This window comes from Bradysia coprophila, unplaced genomic scaffold (assembly GCF_014529535.1).
Source record: "Bradysia coprophila strain Holo2 unplaced genomic scaffold, BU_Bcop_v1 contig_87, whole genome shotgun sequence".
In the NCBI taxonomy this organism is placed as follows: domain Eukaryota; kingdom Metazoa; phylum Arthropoda; class Insecta; order Diptera; family Sciaridae; genus Bradysia; species Bradysia coprophila.
The window spans coordinates 72402-97614 of record NW_023504014.1 but is presented as its reverse complement, the minus strand read 5'-3'; the positions used below and the strand labels follow the sequence as shown (position 1 = coordinate 97614).

General features: G+C 37.0%; 1 protein-coding gene across 1 annotated transcript in view; it reads right to left on the bottom strand.

The window, feature by feature from the left end:
• The window catches only part of LOC119084667 (ras-GEF domain-containing family member 1B), an 89581-nt gene that overhangs the window by 61092 nt on the left and 3276 nt on the right, over window positions 1-25213 (bottom strand). Inside the window, exons 3-7 of the mRNA XM_037194743.1 lie at window positions 23753-23949; window positions 22097-22217; window positions 21714-21842; window positions 21507-21641; window positions 13568-13711 (exon numbers count right to left, since the gene is read on the bottom strand). Coding sequence (XP_037050638.1) covers window positions 13568-13711; window positions 21507-21641; window positions 21714-21842; window positions 22097-22217; window positions 23753-23949 — 726 coding nt within the window. The remainder of the gene's footprint in view (window positions 1-13567; window positions 13712-21506; window positions 21642-21713; window positions 21843-22096; window positions 22218-23752; window positions 23950-25213) is intronic.

Genomic DNA, 25213 nt, shown 5'->3' with positions numbered 1-25213 from the left:
GCATAACCGCAACGTAAATAGCAATGTCAGTGACACTAATACCCATAAGCTTCGAGTCAATGTACTCTGGCTTAAAAGGAGCTTTATTCCAGACATACAAGAGAATAACGAGAACAACAAATTAAATTCGTAAAGGGTTGGTTACAGCTGCTGATTACTTAAATGTAAAGCATCTTAGGCAAATTAAATATTAGTCAGTAAAACATGCACCAAGGAAGTGAAGGACTAAAAGAGAATTTTGAACTTAATTCAATGTTCGAAAGAGGATTTGAGGAAAAATTAAATTAAAATTGGCATTGAAGGCATTTTCTTGTCCGCTTCATAATTTACGTTATTAAAAATCTGATGAATTTGCTTGGAGCGCAGTACTTTTTTTTGCTCCATCCTTTTTTTATGCAATTTTATGAAAGGAAGGCAAAGAAAAGGAAGATGATTCATTTATTGCAAAGCGGCTAGTTTGATGTCGGCAGAGCGAAATGTAAAGGAAAATAAACTGCAAATTGTAAACTAGGCCACAGGTGGGTCAGGTCATCTGACTGAAAATTTTGTCAATAGATTTTTGAATTAAAAAGAAATTGGGATTGATCGTGAAGGGACCGCAAATCGTGAGTTTTGTTCGTTCCATTCGCTCTATTCCTTCCACTAGCCAGCCTTTTTACATTTATTCCACTCGGAATAAGATATTTAATATTTAGGGGTTAAACATGGGGAAAATAAAGATATAAAAGTTCGCGCATTCTAAGACTATTTTGTCCACTAAAAGGCACTGGAACGATGGGATGTTTTCTCTAATTGTAAAAGGAAACTCATGTGAATTACGGCACTCATTTCGCTCCGGTCACAAATTTACATTATTTAGTGCTTACTGAAGTTACAGTGTTATCGAGAAAAAACATAGCTAACGCCGACCCGTACGAAACACCTATTCGTATCAAAAGCCTTTAATGTGAAACTCTTCATTTCTCTTACTTCATTTTCTTCTCTGCTGAAAAACTATTCTTCCTTTTAAATCACTTACATTATCCACTCTTTGCCTTGTTATCATATACAATAAGGGAGGTACCGCATATACTTTTTAGTTGATTTTCTTGAAGAACTCGGAAAATAAAGAGACCCGTGTTTTTTCTTTTCTCGAAAAAATCAAAATTCGAAAAATTATCACTGGTTGAAGTTGAAAAAATTTTCACACCCGATCACACCCGCCATACAAATTGTTGTTGTAATCGTCATTTACATGGGAAGTATAAAGTGCCCTATAGAGGGTACTATTGCTCGAATCAAGAAAGACAAAAACACGGGTCCTTTTATTTTCCGAATTCTTCAAGAAAATGTAAAAAAAATGGAAAAAAAATCTTTTTGTACCTCCCTTATTAAATTGCCGGAGGCAATATAGACAGCCCCGTACGAAGTCAAATTTCATAAATTCCTATTTAAACAGCTATATACCGCTATATTTAACTATATTTCACTGTAAATAAACATTTCACAGAGGAATATGCTATTATATATCTCTATATGCCTGTATATAGCTCAATATAGCTGTATATAGGTATATATAGATGTCCATATATGGAATCCCTGAAACCCCTCACACTTAACAAATTATTTCCATGTTAACAGAAACTCTCTAAGCATCATTTTTCCCACTTTATATCACTTTTAATAAAATCCAATATGGCCGCGCAGCCATTTTGTTAGGAGACCGGAAATAGTACCGACGCTTTACATTCGTTAATACCTTTCAAACAAAAAAAAATCATGAAATTCGGTCAAAATTTACTCGAGATATTGACAAAATACTCCACGTTCACTGTACGGCCGAGTAGCCAGATAAGAGCTCACTCCAAGAGACCTAGCTCACGCTCCGGAGAACATAATTTCATAAAAAAAAATTTCCCTGATTGGTACGGTCAATACCTATCTAATAAAGCTAAAACAGACGAAATATGTTCAAATGTGGCCGACCTACAAGCAAAAACTGCTTGCCGCCCTGTGCCTGTTCCACACCAAGGGGTCTAACTCACGAGTCGGTCATCCGATTTCCATAAACTTTTTTTTTGTCGATCGGTATTGTAAATACCTTTTATTTGACGTATCACTTACAAGTTTAACGTTTAAATGTCCGGAGATATCTTCGAAAAACCGTAAAGCACTTATTGGGCCACAGCTCGGAAGGGGTCGATCCAAAATCACTCATCTTCGAACTTAGCCTGTCTTTTGACATTACCAAACGGGAAAAAAAAGAATTTTCAAAATCGGATGCGTTTTACTCAAGTTATCGTGCAGACAGACAGACGGACAGACAGACGGACATTTTTTTCTCGCGGATTTGGCATCTCTAGACAACCACAATAGGTTTCCCCTTACTCAGGGAGTCCAATTCGACGTGCTACAAACGTATGCGTAAACCTATAAGACCCCAGTACTTCGTGCGGGTCTAAAGATAACCTTTCTTTGGGTAAATATTTTCAGATCGTTAGACTTCATCCAATTTTACACACTTGACGTCATGAATTTCATTCTTCGTCAATTCGTAGTAGTATACATTCACTTACGGCGGCCATATTGGAAAAAATTCATGATGTCACTAATGCGTAGATAGTTGGAGACTCTGCAATGCAATCTGCATGGCCAGTAATGATTCAAATTGCCCCAAATTGTCTAGCGGTGTGTGAAGATTTTTCGCTGCGCAGCAGTGTAAAATTTTCTCTCGAGTGGATATGGATAATGTATCGGACCACACTGCTGCGCAGCGAAAAATCTTCACATTTCTCCAGGCTATTTGGCTCTGCTAGGCAGGCTTTTCATAGCATGAATAGCTACTTTCGATTCGGGCTTCTTTATTGGCGCAATTTGAATCATTACTGGCCATGCAAATTGCTTTGCAGAGTCTAAACAGTTTTCTCTGATCAAAAATTAAACCATTTTTTAGGTCCTTAAGGTCTTTAGGTCTTTAAAAATTAATTCAGTATCACTGTGGGTATGTGACTGTTCAGTTGTGTTTAACTTCGCCAAAGCGAATTTTTTCTCATGTTGTAAAATTGGCACTGAGTAGTCAGACTTATTTCAAAGGACTTTGAGTGAAAGTTGCCCTGTTCCCATTTTTGTGCTATAAAAATTCACGAACTGTTCGGCTGTGTTTTAAACTCATTATTATCTAAAATTCAAAAATTGAAAGATCTGGTGTGACGTCATGAAAAGTAACACGTGAAGTCATAAAAAGTATGACTCAGTAATATATTCACTTCTGACGCATAAAATAACGTCACAAATAAAACAAACAAAGTCACATGGTCACTTCCGATGCCTGAAAAAATGATGACGTATTATGACGTCCCGATTTTTTTCAAAATGGCGATCGGAAGTTAATTTGTACTATGAAACTAAATACTTACTTTTTACTAATTTCATGAAAAAATTCACTTACGGCGGCCATATTGGAAAAAAATCATGACGTCACTTATGACTAATATTTTTTTCATGATTCACAAATTTATATCATGAAAAAAATTATTAGTCAGAAGTGACGTCCTGAATTTTTTTCAATATGGCCGCCGTAAGTGAATGTATACTACTTCGCCTTCAATTAAAACAAAAAAAATAATTGAAAATCGTAATTTTCAAAGCTTCAAAAGTCATTGATGTTCCCAGTCAACAAAGTTTGTAATATTTTGGCGCAAGATTTGAAAACGCCGAAGTGAATTCAAATTTAGCGCCAAAATATCATAATTCACTTACTTGACTGGGCTGGAAACATCGATGACTCTTAAAACGCTGATAATTCTAAAATTGTGTGATTTCAGGGGGAGAACACCATTTTCCCAATATCAGAGTGCAGAACTTATCGTTCAAGAGATTTTCTGTCATAAGACCCTGACTTTCAGTCAAGGAAATAATGCAAAAGTTGAGCGAACCACAGTTTAATATTTCTCACGAACGGGTCTGTCTGGTAAAATTAAGACTTATAGTTGTTGTGGAAATTAATGCCTTTGCCGGAAAGATTTTAAGCTTCTGCGGGAGCTAACTGTACAATGTTTAAGTCTTTTGTTTTAAAGGTATTAAAGCCCACCTCCATGACCTCATTAATTCTAATGTCAACATTGTCTACAATAGTTTTTCATAAAATACAATTATAGCGACAGTATACCTACCTGCCGCATTCATAATTGTTATTATTCGAAATAAACTTCTGTTTGTTACGAACGATATGCAATAATAATGCAAGAGAAGGCAAAATACAATCTGCGTCGTCACCATTATCACCACGGTGTATTGTAAATATCGTTGATATGGAAGCGACGTGAACAAACGTGAAACAACGGTTCCACATCACTTTGAACTACTCAATTTAAAATAAATTAACACTTAGTGGAAGTTGTTGGAAATGTTGAAGTGTGAAAAACACAGAGTTTAAAAACTAAGGCACTTAAACAATGTTCAGAAATGGGGAGCAGCACATTAAACTATGGCCGAACAAATCGTTTAACGTTGTAATAATATAACGAACGATGCAACTAAGCTAACTAGAGTTTCCTTTTTCTGGGAAAATAAATTACTTACGAAACTCATGCATATGCAGGCCGGGGAATGGATGAAGTTTCTTAATTTCATGCTACGTGTAAAAAAAAATCTAACGAAACAGCAGAGAGGTTTGAGAAATTGCTATTGTTGCGTCTGTGCTGTACAAATGCAGCTGAAGTTTTCTAAAAGATTACAACCAACGTACTACCAGAAGTGAGTTGTTAGAAATCGGCCTCTGGAGGCGAAATACTTCTCAGAGAAATCACACCAACAGATTGGGATCTACTACACCTGATCCAACTCTACTCGAAATATGAGGCATGCTGCAGGAAAGCATTTTTTCAAATTTTTCATTTTTTTAAATTTTTTTTTTAATTTTTCAAAATTTTTTAAATTTTTCAAAATTTTTTAAATTTTTCAAAATTTTTTAAATTTTTCAAAATTTTTTAAATTTTTCAAAATTTTTTAAATTTTTCAAAATTTTTTAAATTTTTCAAATTTTTTCAATCTTCTAATTCAAAAAAATTTTGCGTCACAAGTGGCAGATGTTGAGGAAAGTACTGTTAAGAATTTTTTTTAAATAGGCAAGAATATGTCCTAATACGTCCGAATCATCTGCCACTTTGTGACGCAAAATTTTTTGGTAAAATTTTGTTTCTAGAATTTCTTTGGTCAAATTTTTGCTGTTACAGTTTTTGCGTATAAGCGCAGAATGCGTCACCTCCAGCGATATCAGTTGTTTTGGAAGTATGCACAGGGACTTGCGTCACTTTTACTATTTTGAGTGTTTTTGACTGATATTATGACCAAGATCATCGTACCAATTGGAAATGGTCTCCGCGCTATTAATGGTTGAAAAATCCCTTACACGTACAAGATGCTCGACTCAAAAATTGCTCGGTCGCATCGAACTTTTCTTCCAGAGGTAAACACACCGTTTTTTCACAAGTTCAAAAGCTCCCAAAGTTTCAGCGGAGTGAAGAAAATATCTGTTTTATCGTCTGCCTTGTGAAATAGTTATTTGTTCAACGAGGGAAGAATAGTTGGAAATTGCATTTCTATGGTGTCGTTTGTGGCCAGAGGGTACACAATTCATCCGAGAAAATACAATTTCCAGCCTTTTTCCCGAGTTACACAAAGTTTTTCACAACAAAGACTTCCGAAGTTTCAGCGGAGGGGAGAAAATTACTATTTTCTCGCGTGCGTTGTGAAAAACTTTTTTCGGAAAAGTTATCTGGGAACTCGGCCAGTTTTATGGAAAGCTATGTGCTTTTTGGATTAACATTAAAATCGATCCACCTTATTGTATAGTCACTGCACTACACTACACTACTACTACATCAAGCACAAGTGATCTTAAGATGGTTTGTGGGAACAACAGTACTCTTCAAAGTTTTCAGTACCCTAAAAAAATCGCTTATACAGTTGTGAGCCGTGGGATATATTAGGGAACGTCAGATTTTCTGAACATGAACACATAATCCAAAAGGCAAGTTTGACAGATTCACGGAAAAATAGTTAAATTCTGACTGCAAAGATTTTAATTAAACAAAGTGCAATACTCTATCTAGCAAACAAACTACTTTTGTGTAGGCGGAGAAAGTGTCAAGTAGCCTTTGGAATTTACATGTAAATTACAGCTTAGTCAGCCAAAATTTAGAATTGTGTTTCTAGAATACAAGAAATAAGGTGTGAATTTGTCACATAGAGCTGAGAGTTTGTTTGCTAGAGAGAGTTTTGCAGAATGCCATTGTGAGCGCATAACGTCAGGAGTCAGGCCAATATTTTCCGAGACTTTGATATCATCAATACATCATATTTTCGAATGCTTATGGGTATATATGCATGTATTGGTATTGAGAAAACAATTAGTTTGCCGGCCTCCTGAGATCATGCACTACACAATGGCATTTTGTTTAATTAAAATCCTTGAAGCAAGAAATCAATTATTTTTCAGTGAATCTGTCAAACTTGCTCTCTACGTTTGTGTTTTCGTTTGTATTTTCTGTTCAGAAAATCTGACGTTTCCTATTAGAGAACGTTAGATTGTTCGAACAGAAACGGAATGTACAACACAAACGATTTTTCTTTGGCAAAGCTACATTGTCCCAAAGAAAAGTGTTTGTGCTTCCGCTTGTGTTGGACATTCCGTTTCTGCTCGAACGATCTGACGTTCCCTATTATTGGTCGAGAGAAAAAAAACTGAAAATGCAGCAAAACTCTTCCTGTATTGACTATCAAAATGGGAGAATCGTCACATCCTACAAAGACACTGACGGTAATTATTTTTGTTGATTTTCTGAGTCATATATTTACAGAGCGGCTTTTTTTTGTAGAAAACCCTAACCACTAGTTTAAGTGATCAGTCAAAAAACCCTTAAAGGGTAAATGTGATGCAAGTCCTTTATCTTACTTACAAAATAACTGATATCGCTGAGGGTGACGCATTGTGCGCCGTACGCAAAGGTTTCATCAACAAAAAATTGACCCAAAAAATTTGTGAAAGAAAATTTTACAAAAATAAATTTGCGTCACAAGTGGCAGATTAGTCGGTTTTTCCGTTTAAATTCTTTCAGTACATTTTTTAACCATTTTCCTCAACATCTGCCACTTGTGACGCAAATTTATTTTTGTAAAATTTTCTTTCACAAATTTTTTGGGTAAATTTTTTGTTGATGAAACCTTTGCGTACGGCGCACAGTGCGTCACCCTCAGCGATATCAGTTATTTTGTAAGTAAGATAAAGGACTTGCGTCACATTTACCCTTTAAGGGTTTTTTGACTGATATCACCACTTTTGTAAGTATGTCATTTCGACAACATCAAAAAACCTTATGGAAATTAAATTTTTTTAGAGAAATCAATCTGAATCCCAAAATCTAGAAACCAATCTTGAAACACCTCACTTATATCGAAAATAACTCAAATCCATCGAAAAATCCGATGTAAGTTAGGAAGTGCCAGAGGAATCATCTGTCATCCCAAAATTTAGGAACCAACCTCGGAACACCTAACCAATATCGAAAATAACCCAAATCCATCGAAAAATCCGATGGAAGTTAGGAAGTGCCAGAGGAATCATCTGTCATCCCAAAATTTAGGAACAAAACTTGTAACACCTCACTTATATCGAAAATAACTCAAATCCATCGAAAAATCCGTTGGAAGTTAGGAAGTGCCAGAGGAATCATCTGTCATCCCAAATTTTAGGAACCAACCTTGGAACATTTCACTTATATCGAAAATAACCCAAATCCATCAAAAAATCCGATAGAAGTACGGAAGTGCCAGAGGAATCATCTGTCATCCCAAAATTTGGGAATCAATCTTGGAACACCTCACTCATGTCGAAAATAACCCAAATCCATCGAAAAATCCGATGGAAGTTAGGAAGTGCCAGAGGAATCATCTGTCATCTCAAATTTTAGGAACCAACCTTGGAACATTTCACATATATCGAAAATAACCCAAATCCATTGAAAAATCCGATGGAAGTTAGGAAGTGCCAGAGGAATCATCTGTCATCCCAAAATTTGGGAATCAACCTTGGAACACCTCACTCATGTCGAAAATAACCCAAATCCATCGAAAAATCCGATGGAAGTTAGTAAGTGCCAGAGGAATCATCTGTCATCCCAAAATTTAGGAACAAAACTTGTAACACCTCACTTATATCGAAAATAACTCAAATCCATCGAAAAATCCGTTGGAAGTTAGGAAGTGCCAGAGGAATCATCTGTCATCTCAAATTTTAGGAACCAACCTTGGAACATTTCACATATATCGAAAATAACCCAAATCCATCAAAAAATCCGATAGAAGTTAGGAAGTGCCAGAGGAATCATCTGTCATCCCAAAATTTGGGAATCAACCTTGGAACACCTCACTTATATCGAAAATAACTCAAATCCATCGAAAAATCCGTTGGAAGTTAGGAAGTGCCAGAGGAATCATCTGTCATCCCAAATTTTAGGAACCAACCTTGGAACATTTCACATATATCGAAAATAACCCAAATCCATCAAAAAATCCGATAGAAGTTAGGAAGTGCCAGAGGAATCATCTGTCATCCCAAAATTTGGTAATCAACCTTGGAACACCTCACTCATGTCGAAAATAACCCAAATCCATCGAAAAATCCGATGGAAGTTAGGAAGTGCCAGAGGAATCATCTGTCATCCCAAAATTTAGGAACAAAACTTGTAACACCTCACTTATATCGAAAATAACTCAAATCCATCGAAAAATCCGTTGGAAGTTAGGAAGTGCCAGAGGAATCATCTGTCATCTCAAATTTTAGGAACCAACCTTGGAACATTTCACATATATCGAAAATAACCCAAATCCATCAAAAAATCCGATAGAAGTTAGGAAGTGCCAGAGGAATCATCTGTCATCCCAAAATTTGGGAATCAACCTTGGAACACCTCACTCATGTCGAAAATAACCCAAATCCATCGAAAAATCCGATGGAAGTTAGTAAGTGCCAGAGGAATCATCTGTCATCCCAAAATTTAGGAACAAAACTTGTAACACCTCACTTATATCGAAAATAACTCAAATCCATCGAAAAATCCGTTGGAAGTTAGGAAGTGCCAGAGGAATCATCTGTCATCTCAAATTTTAGGAACCAACCTTGGAACATTTCACATATATCGAAAATAACCCAAATCCATCAAAAAATCCGATAGAAGTTAGGAAGTGCCAGAGGAATCATCTGTCATCCCAAAATTTGGGAATCAACCTTGGAACACCTCACTTATATCGAAAATAACTCAAATCCATCGAAAAATCCGTTGGAAGTTAGGAAGTGCCAGAGGAATCATCTGTCATCTCAAATTTTAGGAACCAACCTTGGAACATTTCACATATATCGAAAATAACCCAAATCCATCAAAAAATCCGATAGAAGTACGGAAGTGCCAGAGGAATCATCTGTCATCCCAAAATTTGGGAATCAACCTTGGAACACCTCACTCATGTCGAAAATAACCCAAATCCATCGAAAAATCCGATGGAAGTTAGGAAGTGCCAGAGGAATCATCTGTCATCCCAAAATTTAGGAACCAACCTCGGAACACCTCACTTATATCGAAAATAACCCAAATCCATCGAAAAATCCGATGGAAGTTAAGAAGTGCCAGAGGAATCATCTGGCATCCTAAAATTTAGGAACCAACCTCGGAACACCTCACTCATGTCGAAAATAACCCAAATCCATCAAAAAATCCGATAGAAGTACGGAAGTGCCAGAGGAATCATCTGTCATCCCAAAATTGGGGATCAATCTTGGAACACCTCACTCATGTCCAAAATAACCCAAATCCATCGAAAAATCCGATGGAAGTTAGGAAGTGCCAGAGGAATCATCTGTCATCCTAAAATTTAGGAACCAACCTCAGAACACCTCACTTATATCGAAAAAAAAATTGTAGAAAACCCTAACCACTAGTTTAAGTGATACGCCTGCCGTTCTAAAATAAGAAAATTTAACTCATCCAACGACGACGATCGATTGTGTCATTTCAATTTTTATTTGAAACGAAGCAATTATAAAACAAACCGAAAAGCTCAGCTCATTGTTTGCTGATTTGCTCTGAGGTTTGCGTTTCCAATCGATATCAGTGTAATAATGTTGTGAACAACATTCGGCTACTTATCAAATGTAAATATGAGCAATAATAATCGACGATCCCATCGAGAGCAATTATTTGAAATATATAAATCCAATTAATTTTAATATCAAATTTCTGCGAAATATTCGTTTTTAATTAAAATGTTATAATGTCGGTTAGTAAAATGCCTCCGACCATGGTGCGCCCATTTGTGAACATGGAATACATGATAAAATTGGCATTATGTATTGCAACGGGAGAAATTTATTTAATTTCATTAGTAAATCAATTCTAGCGAACCAATTTTATGCGAATGTTAGTCGCAAATGTGATATGTAAATTTACATTTAATAATTCAATGCTGCTGGTACAATCTCATGTACAATTCATTTTGATAAGTTCCATCTGCATATCGAGCTGCAATATGGACGGGGGAAGGGTAAACTCATTATGAAAATGAAAGTATTTTCTCAATGGTAAAATTCAATTCGAATGACTAAATTCAACCGACATTATGAATTAAATACATTTTCCCGCCAATTGAGCTTATTTGGTACACACAATTTTAATAAATTAATTCATCAATTTCAATTGACGATTTTTTTTGGTAATTTTTGAGTGTAAATTCGAATTATGGTCAACTCGTAGCAAAGATATCGGCACTATTGCGAATTTCAATGATTTTTCCCCAACTGTATTGCTCGCTGGGACTATTATTGATAATATATATATATACGTCTTAAAGAAAACTATTTATTTACCCCCCTTGCCTTTGAATCATTAGGTTGCATGGGTCCAGAAACAAGGAAATTTATTGACAAGTTGGGATCGTTGATGAAGAGAGCATCAGGGGAGCCACGTTCCAAAGATTATCTGTTGCAGAAAATTTCTATTGCTATACAAAGAGGCAATGCGGCATGTATTCTTGGAACTTTAGGAAGTAATAGAGCGGATGATTTTTATTTATTGTAATATTTGTTGATTGAAAAGATCGTTTTTTTTATTGACTGCGCCGTATGCGAGCAGTCTTTTTTTTCGCTTTGAATAAATAAATAGTTTTTGACTGAAAAAAAAAAAAAAAAAAAAAAAAAAAAAAAAAAAAATATTGATAAATTTATTATTTACCGAATTTACTGCAATTTACCAAAATTGTTGGTTGTTGTTTCTTTGCCGTTGTGATAAAAAGTAAACGAGTGGCATAGAATGTTTAATGTTTCTCAAACAACGCCAAATGTCGTTTTTAATTATTCTTAGCCTGATGTTAGGTGCTACCCCGACCAGACTCGGCGTAGGGTAATTTAGAACACGGTGCTAAAACAACGCATTTTCCAACTATGTAAAAGGTGAACTCGTACACGATTTTTCGATACCAAAATTTTGTAAAGGGAGTTATTATAGTGGACCTGCTTAGGCTGAAAAAAGGGCCAAGACGGCAGCTCAATGGTTCTCTGATGAGCGGCCGTTATGTCCATTTTTTTCTATGATTTTTCATTCGTAAGCGAGAAGAGCGGGGAGAAGAGCTATCAATCCACGTCCAAAGGATAAGTTATAGAGAAAAGTCTAATTTATTTTTTGACATTTGAGTCCAAAATGGCGGAAAAAATTGGTCAAACTCGAAAAATTTTTATGCCTCAAAGGGAAATCTCTGAAACCGATAGAAAGACTGTAAATTCACAAAAATTTTCTTTAGAAGGTTTAGAGAGAATTTAAAGAGCTACGTTTTCTTATTTATTTAAATCGGGCAGCTCATTACGGAGATATGTCCGTAACAGTGAAGTCACCACATGTTCTTCATGTAAAAATACAGCGAAATTATTATTTATTTAGAGTAACAGAGTAATAATTTTAGTAACTCAAGGCGTAACAGAGTTTCATATTTCCACGGAAACATGCTCCCTGTTCAAGAATTTAAGCATTTTGAAGGATCTCTGAGTTTTTTGGATTCTCTTCTGGATTTATTGAACTGTTGAGGTGGTAGTGGGTCAGTTCCTAAAATTATGTCACTGCACATGCACAATATGTTCCCAGCTCCAGAACGTAAGTATTATGAAGGATTTCTGAGGTTTTATTGGATTCCCTTCTGGACTTTTGGGATTGTTGAGGTTATAATATGTTAGTTCCTAAAGTTCCAACACTTTACATGGTATTTGGTATACCATGCTATCAGTGGGTGATAACTTTCCCCAGTTGGAGAAACCCTTGCAAAATGTGTAATTTGCACATTTTGCAAAGATTTCTCCAAGTGGGATAACTTATCACTCACAAACCAATTTTTCCTTTAAAAGTAACACATTTTTGCCTCCTTTTTTCAAAAAAAGATTTTCGTTCAGAGAAATCATCAAAAAACGAATATTTTTGCGCACAAATGTAGGCTAGAAAATTGCCAAGGGGTGAGCGCTCTTAAAGGTAGAGATATGTTTTGCATTTCAAAGTTCATTTTTCGCAGCTAGTTCCAGAAAACTTTGTACGCAACACGTTGCAAAAGTGGCAGTTTTTGTCACACGATGTTGCTATCAAACTCAATTCGCTCAAAAAACGTTGTTCTTAACTTATGCTGAAACGCTTTTTAGCGAAGTCGACTCCAGAACTCTCTTCCTCCGGCTCGTGCTGGAAACCCCTCATTCTCTAACATAATCGCTACTTATTATAGAAACTCCAGATCTTTTCAGACCTCCACGAAATACTGAGGCCATGTTTCAAATGACAAATGATATAAAATCAGAGAAACCGAAAAGAAAATTGCTTACGAAAGGTGGATTTTTTACGTGTGCAAAACAGTATCAACCTGAAACAACATATTATCGGAGGTGGTTAAGGCTTCGCTCAACCGGAAAATTATAATTGTCACCCGTTGGTATGTGTATCACACTAAATGTATGCGCATATAGACTATAATAGTATACGTTCTTAATAACTGGTCTTCGTTTGTATGAAAATGTCAGAAAGCTCTCTAGGAGACCAATAGTTACGAATAAGCAAACTGCAATTGCAGTGCTTGATGAATATCTGTCCAATTCAAAGTCTTACACTTTGTATTTAAATTAGAAATTTCGAATACATTTTCATGGTGTCAACACTATCCACTGCCATCTCAAGCCACTTCAAGCTGTACTGATGCACAACGTTTTAAAATTATTTTGCTCATCTTTGCCAGCCAGACACAAAAGAATCACAATCAAAAATAAATTGCCTTTTGATGTAATAATACGAAAATTCTGTTATGCATTCCATAGAGCCACCACACACGTTCACACATGTATAATAAAATGTTTATTCCACAAACCGCACAAGCAAGAAAAGGCATCCCCACTGGGAAAACCATATTATTTATATAAATTATGTGTTGTGACACAACAAAACGAACGGATTAAAAAAAAAAAAGGAGATGAAGAAAAGCGAATGAAAATGACAAAAAAAAAGAGAGAACATACCGTGGCTTGTAATCTTGCAATAGCTGGTGATTCCAGGGATTCTAAAATTACGGTTGCACTGTTGTAGTTGCCCACCAGGAGACAGTATTGTGCAACTCCACTCCATAGTTCAACTACTTTGCTGCGATCACGAATTCCATTACACTGTCGGATAAAAGTAACTAATTTATTGTCCCACATGGTGAAAAATTTCACAATTTTTTTTGTTTGTTTCGTTATTAATTCAATGTCATATCAGTTCTTTTGTAGTTTACATGTATGCCATACAGTTGCACAGGTTTTATGCTTTGTGACTTGATTAAACAAAATCTAATTCTGTTCATACATAGAACCCAGTGGGTACAACAGACAACAGAGAGACTTTTTACAGCATAAACCGTGCTATTAGCCATTAGCCCCGTAGGAATTATTCATGATTGCAACTTTTACATTTGATTAAATTTTTACCAGCGGCTCTAATTCAATCAAGTGCGATAAATTTGTATTAGGGCGTATCGAATTTTTAGAATTTCAAGGGCAGCGATAGCCTGTGTGCGGAAAACGTAGATCATTGAAAACTAATTCCAGGCATATGGTTGATGGATCCGAAGGTGCCCGGGAAGAAGTCCCACCGGACGACTTTAACTTTCAAATGGTCATAACTCGGAAAGTTGAGAGTATTTCTGAAAACAATGTTCTAGCAGGATGTAGAGCGTTAAAAACTCTACAAAACTGCCAAAGAAACCGATGGTCCAAAAGGTGTGTCTGTCGAGGTTTTCTAATATCGAAAGTTCGACATTTTCGTTTTTGACTTTTATTTCCTGAGAGACAAATTATTAGGTTTAGCTTTTGGCATGAGGTTGTAGAGGAGGTCGAGTACTACCAGTACACTAGGCATTATCCCGGTCGGCGATCCATCCGAAACCACTTTTTCAACATTAATGAACTTTTTAAGTGTACCCACGTCGCCCACGAAGCCAGTGCAGACACTGTAACCGGTGTTGCTGAGTCGAGGTAACCTTGGCCAGTAAGTGCACATAATATTCCATAACAGTAGCTGAACTCTTTTACAAAATATTTGGGATCTCGATGTAGCACATTATATTGACACGGTAAACCACGAAGTTCAACCTTTTGTAAAAATATCGAAAAATGTGTATTTGCAACGAAATCGACTTCTTACTACTGTTCGTGGGTCAAATAACTAATTAAAACGATTACAAAATGTGCTACACCGAATTCTTAAATATTTTGTAAAAGAGTTCAGCTACTGTTATGGAATATTATGTGCACTTACTGGCCAAGGTTACCTCGACTCAGCAACACCGGTTACATTGTCTGCACTGGCTTCGTGGGCGACGTGGGTACACTTAAAAAGTCCATTCAAAAATGTTGAAAAAGTGGTTTCGGATGGATCGCCGACCGGGACAATGCCTAGTGTACTGGTAGTACTCGACCTCCTCTACAACCTCATACCAAAAGCTAAAGTTAATAATTTGTCTCTCAGGAAATAAAAGTCAAAAACCAAAATGTCGAACTTTCGATGTTAGAAAACCTCGACAGACACACCTTTTGGACCATCGGTTTCTTTGGCAGTTTTGTAGAGTTTTTAACGCTCTACATCCTGCTAGAACATTGTTTTCAAAAATACTCTTAACTTTCCGAGTTATGACCATATGAAAGTTAAAGTCGTCCGGGGGGACTTCTTCCCGGGCACCTTCGGATCCATCAACCATATGCCTGGACTTGGTTTTCAATGATCTACGTTTTCCGCACACAGGCTATCGCGACCCTTAAAATTCTCAAAATTCGATACGCCCTAATTTGTATTCATATCCGACACTGTTGCCTACTTAATGTACGCAATTTTATGCAATTTTGCGACGAAATGGTACTCCTCCTTGTGACGTCGAATTTAAGGAAGAGGCTTAGTGTGCAAATAGTATGTTACATGACTATGGTCTCGTTTTCGCGTGTCTCGGCTACGCCTCGGATCAACAAAATTCACACGAAAACTCTACTTTTCATTTTTATCCCGAGTTATGTAATGGATGTTTCTTAGTCTTAGCTTCTTGCATGTGAATGTCAAGTGAATCATAAGAAAAATGTAACAAATTTTTGCATGTGAAATACGTTTACATTTTACAAAGTGTTAGCGATATTTGTTGTCATTAACATTTGCATTGTACTACAGTCTCTCAGCATTGGCCAGGAGAGGGATAACGGAATCGATTCTCAATTCTACGTGAACTCTACCGGTAGAGAACGATTCAATATTTCACTGAGAGATGTCGCTGCAGCTAAGTCAATGTCAACAAAAAAATAATCATTTTTTTACTCGACGCATCTTAGCCAAATAAGTGCTATACGACACATGAACTCAGAACACTTGAACAGTAATTAGTTTTTAATTGGCCCTATATGGGCTTGGCGATAAGAGTCTTCAAGAATGATGTCCTGAAACGATAGCAAACGTTTTTTCAAACACTCATCGCCAAGAAAATATAGGTCGTATTGAAAAACTGATTACTGATCCGAAGGTCCTGAGGTCGTTTGCAGAACGATGGCATTTTGTTTGACAAAACTCCGTCGAGTAAAAAATTAATTATTTGTCTGTTGATATTGGTTTTGTTGCAGAGGGATTCTTTTGAAAAACGATCTGCCAAAATCGGACGCATTTTCCAGTGGACTTTTTTATATGTGCCTCGATAGGTATTGGTCCCTAGAAGCCAAAAACATTTTTCGATGCTGTCAGAAATTCGCCGAAATAATCAAACGTTTACCCATACTTTAAACTGCTCGTAATTCCTCAGGGGTGCGTTTTCCCCCATGATCGACTATTTGCCCCGAAAGTACATGCCTTTTTTTTAGAAATTACCTTTCTAATGACACCTCACACGACCTTGTACGTTTCGTGTAGGAGGAGAAATTTCCAGATTAAAAGTACATGTTTTCGGTTTTCGAACACCTCTCACTGTCCACACAAGCATCGATGAATTTTCAAAAAAAATATTTTTGGCTTCTAGGGACCAATACCTATCGGGGCACATATAAAAAAAGTCCACTGGAAAATACGTCCGATTTCGGCAGGTCGTTTTTCAAAAGAATCCCTCGAAAGATGTCGCCGAAACAAAGCCAATGTCAACAGAAAAATAATTAATTTTTTATTCGACGGACTTTAGTCAAATAAAATGCCATCGCATAGCACACGACCGCGGACTCCAGAACACTAATCAGTTTTTCGATCGGCCCTATATTCTCTTGGAGTTAAGGCCCGTCATTGGGAAATGACAGGGCAGTTTCCCGAAAATGTATGGAAAATTTTATCACAAAAATTCACCGAAAAAATTCAAAGAAACTCACCTCTTATGCTTTCCATTGTATTCGGACATAGTCACTTTAAGTCGCCAAGGCATATTTGAATACTAAAACACTTTTTACTCGATGCAAAAACAAAAAGTTTTTTTTTTGTTTTGTCGCGACAAAAACACAGAAAATATTTCGACACAACTGTGGCACTCCGCTACCTATAAGTACTAGAATCAATGTTTGCTGTGTTCACTTCAGCGGTAAAATATTTTCATTCAAAAAAGTGTCGGACATTTAAAAACAATCATCAAACGGTTAACAAAGGGTAGCGTATACATTAATGCTCATCGACGGCGGACATTCTTTCAACGATGGGAGAGCATTTATTAAAAATTTAGCCTCTCGTAAGACTGCGCTGAGCGTCAATATATGTTCGTTCCTCTTTAGTAAGCTAAGAAGATTTCGCAAAGTCTAATTATGCCACCTCTTTGAATACATGTGGGAACAGGTATAATCGGTAAGGTTTACTTGCAGTTGAATTACTTCTCTCTTTGCATTGTTTTGTTTAAAGTAAATCGAACGATGTCACACATCGTTCTCTCATCAGATGAATTATCAGTCTGGATAAAACTGTCGAACTGAAAACATTTAGATTACGAACTGACCATGAATTAAATAAATTTTTGTTTGTAAAAAATGGAATTCGAAGCGTTTTTACTAAATTAATTATTCTTTGGATCCCATATGGGGGCTCAACCAATTGAATTTAAGGCGATTGAACTGAGTGAAAAGTTTTAAGAATAAAGTGGATTCAGACTCAAAATTTTGCAAAGAGTTCAGGTGAAACCGTTATTTTCACGCTGAACAAAGAGACGTAAAGAATTTAGGTGGAAACCGTTGCCTCCACGCTAAATAAAGAAGAAAAGAAGAACAGTAAAGTGGATAACTGAGTGTTATCAAATCGCGAAGTGCAGTGAAGATTGTTAAGCTGGAAAAGAAGAATTGTTAAGAGTTGAGACGAAGGAACATTCGAGAAGGCTATTGTGCAACACGTGTTTGAAGTTTTCATGGTGGTCAAGAAGCAAAATGGTCGACGGGTTGCGTTGTACGAATTGTGGCGGTAAAAATCATCAAACGATGCATTGCCCACATAAAGAGAAAGGCACCAGATGTTTCCGGTGTAATGGTTTCGGGCACATCTCGAAGAGTTGCAGCGAAACGAACACGGCAGAAACTGGAAAATCGACGCGCAAAGTGGAATTCAGTACAACCGAGGACAAAGAAGTGAAAAATTTGGAGAAAGCATTGGGCATTGGACTCCACATGTCGAGTTGGAAGTTACGCGTGTTACATGGCAAAATCGAATTGGAGGCGATCGTTTGCACAGGAATGGCGGTCTCAGTGGTTAGTCGGTCAAGCATCGCGAAGTTGGACTACAAGCCAGAATGTATCGAAGTGGTCAAGTCGTTGAAATTGTGGGGCAATGACGTCACGAGCAACGAACAGTTCACATTACACGTGAAAATTGGTGGATCAGGCTATTACGTAACGTTTCATGTGGTCGAAGACGCGGACATACCCTGCGAAATGATATTGGGGATGAATTTTTTGAAGCAGGTGGACATAACAATTAAGGCGGGCGACGTACGCATCGTACGCACAGTCGATGAGAAGCCGAACGAGACAGACAGTGACGAAGAAGAGGATGGAGCGAGAGGAGAAGATTGGACGAAACAATGTTGAACGAACATCTGAGGTCAGATGTTTTTGTAAAAGGGGGTTGTGTGGGAACAGGTATAATCGGTAAGGTTTACTTGCAGTTGAATTACTTCTCTCTTTGCATTGTTTTGTTTAAAGTAAATCGAACGATGTCACACATCGTTCTCTCATCAGATGAATTATCAGTCTGGATAAAACTGTCGAACTGAAAACATTTAGATTACGAACTGACCATGAATTAAATAAATTTTTGTTTGTAAAAAATGGAATTCGAAGCGTTTTTACTAAATTAATTATTCTTTGGATCCCATATGGTGGGAACGAGTTACCGTATAATCGGTAGGGCGAGTATGTCAATCAGATGTCGAACGATGATGCTCATCGTTCTCTCAAACAACGAGGTTAAATGTAATTAGTCGTGGGCGAAACGTAGAAAGGACAACACTTGTATTTCACATCACTGTGAATCAAATAAATAATTGTTCATTTTATGGAATCGGTTGGCGTTTTTATTCAACTAGAACTTCATCGTTTCCTATATGGGGGCTCAACCGGCCAGTGATCAGTATGGAATATAAGTGTTGAAAAGCGGAAAAACATAATTACGTTGCGGAAAGTAAAGCCAGACTCAAAAATTTGTGCAAAGAGTTCAGGTGAAACGGTGTTTTCACGCTGAACAAAAGACGTAAAGAATTTAGGTGGAAACGTTGCCTCCATGCTAAATAAAAAGGACGAATTGAACAGTAAAGTGTTATAGTACCTGAAAATTCATACAACGCAAAGTGAAAAGACGAAAAAAGATACGAAGGACAACTTTCGAGAAGGCTTTTGTTACGAGCGCGTGGTTTGTTCAGAGACAATAGACGCAGCACACACATCAGTACAGCAGACGATCGTTCGAGTGTGTTTCATACATTGGGTGAGAAGAGCAATAAACGGATCGAACGTACATGCACTGTTAGACAAATATTAGGCGTGTCAGCGAAATGGAATGCTAAACTGCTACGAATTGAAATAAAACCGAGCGAATTTGGATCGAAGTCAAGAGTGGTCGAATCAATGATGGTCGAATCAATGATGGTCGAATCAATGATGGTCGAATCAATGATGGTCGAATTAATGATGGTCGAATCAATGATGGTCGAATCAATGATGGTCGAATCAATGATGGTTGAAGCAATGATGGTCGAATCAACGATGGTCGAGTCAAAGATGGTCGAGTCAAAGATGGTCGAGTCAAAGATGGTCGAGGCAAAGATGGTCGAGTCAAAGATGGGCGAATCAATGATGGTCCGAGTTCATGAGAGGCAGTATATCAAGCGCAGTGGATTGCCGAAAGTCCGAAAATCTGAACATTTGAGGGCAAATGTTTTGTTAAGGGGGGTTGTGTGGGAACGAGTTACCGTATAATCGGTAGGGCGAGTATGTCAATCAGATGTCGAACGATGATGCTCATCGTTCTCTCAAACAACGAGGTTAAATGTAATTAGTCGTGGGCGAAACGTAGAAAGGACAACACTTGTATTTCACATCACTGTGAATCAAATAAATAATTGTTCATTTTATGGAATCGGTTGGCGTTTTTATTCAACTAGAACTTCATCGTTTCCTATATACAAATATCGGCTGAGGTCGAATAATTCTCCGCTGAGTTCTAATAATTCTCCGCTGAGCTTTAACAAACCTCCGCTGAGCTCTAATAATATTCCGCTAGGCTACAAAAAGTGTCCGTTAGGACTAAGCAAGTTGCAGGAAGGCTTAATGGAGTGAATCGGACACTCAGCGGAGATCTGCCGAAGCTAAGTGGAGCTATCAAATCATAGCAACAATTATTAGGTATCCGCTGATGCTTATTCAGTGTTCGCTTAGCTTCATTGCCTTACTATAACGTGCTAAAGTCTAACGGACTCTTACTGAAGCCTAGCGGAGAATTATTAGAGGTTATTTAAAGCTCAGCGAAGAATTATTCGACCTCAGCGGAGAATTATTCGACCTCAGCCGATATTTTTATTCAAAGAGTTGGCATAATTAGACTCAGCGAAGTCTTGTTAGCTTACTAAAGAAGTGGGAGAGGTTACAATTTTAATAAATGTCTACCATCGTTGAAGGGTCAGACACTTTTTTGAATGAAAATATTTTACCGCCGAAGTGAACACAGCAAACATTCATTCTAGTACTTATAATAGCGGAGTGTCACAATTGTGTCGAAATATTTTCTGTGTTTTTGTCGCGACAAAACAAAAAAAAATTGTTTTTGCATCGCGTAAAAAGTGTTTAGTGTTCAAATATGCCTTGGCGACCTAAAGAGACTATGTCCGAATACAATGGAAAGCATACGAGGTGAGTTTCTTTAAATTTTTTCGGTGAATTTTTGTGATAGAATTTTCCATACATTTTCGGGAAACTGTCCTGTCATTTCGCAATGACGGGCCTTAAGGATTTGAAAAAAACGTTTGCTATCGTTTCATCATTTCCTTTTTGAAGACTCTTATTGGCAAGCCGATATAGGGCCTATTTAAAAACACATTACTGTTCCTGTTGACATTGCAGCGACATCTTTCGAAAAAAGGAAAAGTTAGAATCAGGTAGAATTGAAATAGAATAGAGAAAAGAGAACTGATGCCGTAATACCTCTCCAGGCAATGTGGTTTATGTTGTATTCATGTTTTGGCATAGAAACAGTTCGTTCCGTCACAGAATGGCATAAAACGATTTATGCAACACGAATACGATAGTATATCATCGCACACGATGTCATGTCATCCTCGGCTTCCCATCGACATCTAGTGCTATAACATAACGATTCTTGTTGCATAAATAGCTATCTGGGTTAGATGATTTCCTCTTTAAGGAAAGATTTGTTTGTTGAAAATTGTGGGCTTTGCAAATCTTGTCGCCACATTAATATTAATGAAGGCAAAGGCTTACTTACCAATAAAATCTCATTCGACACGAGTAGCCGCAATCTTGCCGACCAGTCCAAATAGCTTTCCAAGTTGCACGTTTTCTTCGAATCCTGACCACCTGGACCACCGGATCCTGATGGTTTGCTTTCCGATTTCTTATTCTTTAAAAATACGAAGAAAAACACGTTTCATTCAAAATACTGACACTCGCTTATAATGCTCCGCATACGTACTCGACTAATGTGAACGGTACTGCTGCATTGAACAAATTCTTCAGGCCCTATGTGCTTAGCTAATTTTCGTTCGATACGACATAAGATTTGTGCCAGCTGAGTTGCTGACGGCCACTTAATTAATTCAGTCTGAGCGGCAAAGTAAACAAACATTTCATTAAAATTTCCGATCATAAACTGTCTTTGATTGTCGGTTACTAAAAGCTACAAATTCCGAAACAAGGCTTCCATACACATCGACAGAATTCCATCATATATAGCAATAAGTTAATGGAATGTCCATCGATACAAGCCTATTGTTATAGTAAATGGAATGAATTTCATTTCAGTCCAATGCCCATAAGCGACAAAAAAAAAACTATTTGATTTTCAGCAACACATACCTCATCTACAAGTGATTGGCATGCACGCAACTCCTTTTCATGTTGCTCTAATTCAGTCAGGCGATTTAACAAGGCACTCAATAGTTCAGAGACTACATCACCTAAACCAGTATTTGCACACCTGTGTGTAAAGTAAAGTAAGTTGGATATATCATTATACACGGAATATGTTATCGTAAGTAAACAAATCACATCCGCTCGAAGTGATACAAACATTTATATTTTGATGTTATGTCTAATATTGATGGGTATGTTATAACGAGTGATATATGATGGATGTAGGCATGCAAGGCAGATGAGAAATTGAGGATACAATAAATTTCATTTTTCGATTATTTTTTTCATTATTATTTGTAATGTGTCGTGTGATTAGATATTGAATTTTTGTCGAGGGGCAAATAATGGTCGAAATTCCGTTAAACCTCACAGCCAAACTCTGTGGATTTTGTTAAAAGTTTTAAAACCGAATTTCCACAAAGGAAATCCTTAAATTGAAAGAAAATCCTTGATGACTTTAAACAAAAACAACAAATTATTGGGAGGTGCGGGAAAACAGGAAAAGTAGAAAAAAATTTAGTTTTTCATGCTTTCTCGCCAATAACTACTGTTATATGTACAAAACCAATTTTATTAACCTGTTTCAGACGGCAAACATATGACCAGTATCATTATCGGGTCTATTACTTCCATCGATTCAAAGTATTTTTAATCTGTTGATCTTGTACTTCAATTTTTTTAACATGCATTTTAGTATATAAAGGACCATATTACGCAGAGCTTGTCGTTATTTTTGTCGTCGTTATTTGTAACAGATGAATTGTCGTATGTGACAGGTTGAAAATATTGTGATTCGTCTTGTCAATACCTTTCATTTGTCAAATTTGTTGATGCGAAGCGAAGTATAGGTTTGTTCCAAGGTCATTTCGAAATGTCAAACTTCATCCACAGAAGGCAACTTAACCTCAACTTTCAGGTTGACGAAAATTTTAACGAAAAGTTTACAAAGAAATTTGTTGACGTTTAGGTTATGTTCATCTCTGTCGATGAAATCGTCGGCGTTCGTGTTGTCAAAGATTGGGTTTACAGTTATTTGGAACAAACCTATGGACGCTGTCGTTCAGTCCTGTCACACGACTCGTGTGCTATACATCAAATGAAAGGTACCGACGAGACAGATCTGAATTTTAGTAAAATCGACAATCAGTAGTTATAGGAGAGAAGGCGAACAAAACAGCGTATTTTCCTTGTTTTTCACTAGTTCTTCAAGCATGTGTTGAGGAATTTCGCGCCTCGTCATTCACAATAACCCACAAAGTGAAATTTTCCTTATATAAAATGTCATTTTGTCACTTATTGTGAATGACGCGGAGCGAAATTCCTAGCAGCCACACTGGCTATTGGCTAGAAAGCAAGAAAAACTGCATATTTTCCTACTTTCAATGTTTTCCCGCACCTCCTTACAGCAAAAACCTTTAAAATCACGTAAAGTCATTACAAGCTCCTTAAAATAGATTAGGTAAATCCTCTGAATGTTCACATAAAAATCCTTCAGAAGATATCCTCTTTCGGAACGCACGCATTTACGATTATTTACCCCTCGAATTCAGGTTTTTTTTCTATTCCTTCGTTATGCTTGGTTATCCATTTCATATTTACCTAGCTACGATATGTTTTACGTGACACATAATCCTCTCATCACGAAAATCATACGGAAATGTATTTGTCCATATGCTCAGCAATGCTACCAATCGATCTAATGGTTCTTCTTCAGGTACATTCAACAAAAGTCTGCCAAGTAAGTCATGCGGTCGTATAAAAAGACGTGATGATAGAAGAAATGTAAATGCAAACTCCTGCGGAAATAAAATCAATTTTATGGCGATTGATAAGGCTCGTACGTAGACAGATATCGTGGGCAATTTGGTGCAAAATCGACTCCGTTCCACGACTTGCAAGGCCTTTTGAATACAGTGATGTAGGCAAATATTTTCTATTATCAACAAAGGGTAAGTGTAGCGTCATTTTATAAATCTCACACTTCACTGAACTCCGGAATTTCAAAAAACTGGTCTTTGGCCTCCTGTCGTCATGCTTAGTGTGTCAACCGGTTTATTCATCTACATATTTTATATTGAGTCCGTTGGGATCACAAGTAGGTATATTCCATCTGTCAAAGTGACGTTTTTAACGTCAAACATTAGAAACTCTGTAAAACGGTCGGTAATTTCGTTAATTCTTCCTTATCTTTTAAAAAATCCAGTTAGTGAAAAACAATTAAAGAAAAATCAACGAAATTACCGACTACTTAAAAGATTTCTTATGTTTGACGTTTAAAACGTCACTTTGACAGATGGAATAGACCTACTTTTATGTAACACCTCAAGTGTAAATGAGTATCAACAAATAGGATATTGATATACAGTGATGGAAGGGATGACTCGGTGGTTTTGTGATAGCCTTACACCAAAATGATCCGGTCTCGATTCCCCTATGTACCAGCCACATGGAATTTTTCTAGCGATTATTTCGCATTCCTTAAGTTTACTCAAGCTTTATAATTTAAGAAATTGCAGCGTGACTCGTATCGTATGACGTATTCCAAATACGATGAACTTTTGTGCGAAACATACGTCTGCATTAAGGCGAGATATCATACAAGCGCCTAACTTTCCTCACAGATTGTTTGCATACTTCGAGGCGTGGTTCGGAGTCACGTTAAGTCGGTGCTCAAGACTGACCGTAAAAGGTTGTTAGTGAGTTCTCTAAACAAAACAGCTGATATGAGCTGAGCACCAGCTGTTGCGAACTCTGCTCTACAGTGGAATTTACTCAGAGTATCGCCTGGTGTTTAGCAAAAAGTCTTTCTCTTCATTCATTTTACTATTTGTAGCAGTTTGCTCTGTAAGTTACATAATCTAACAGGACACTAGAGAGATTTCCTCAATAACAGCACTTCGAAAGTTGGGTATGGACAACCCAGCTGCAGAAATAAAACGTAGAATTGGTCCTCGTTGATGTCATGGAAAGAATAGCATCTTGAAAGTTGAGATGGATGGGACATATTGCAAGAAGACAGCCGAACGTTGGAGCAAAAAGATCATGAACGGGAGACCACCT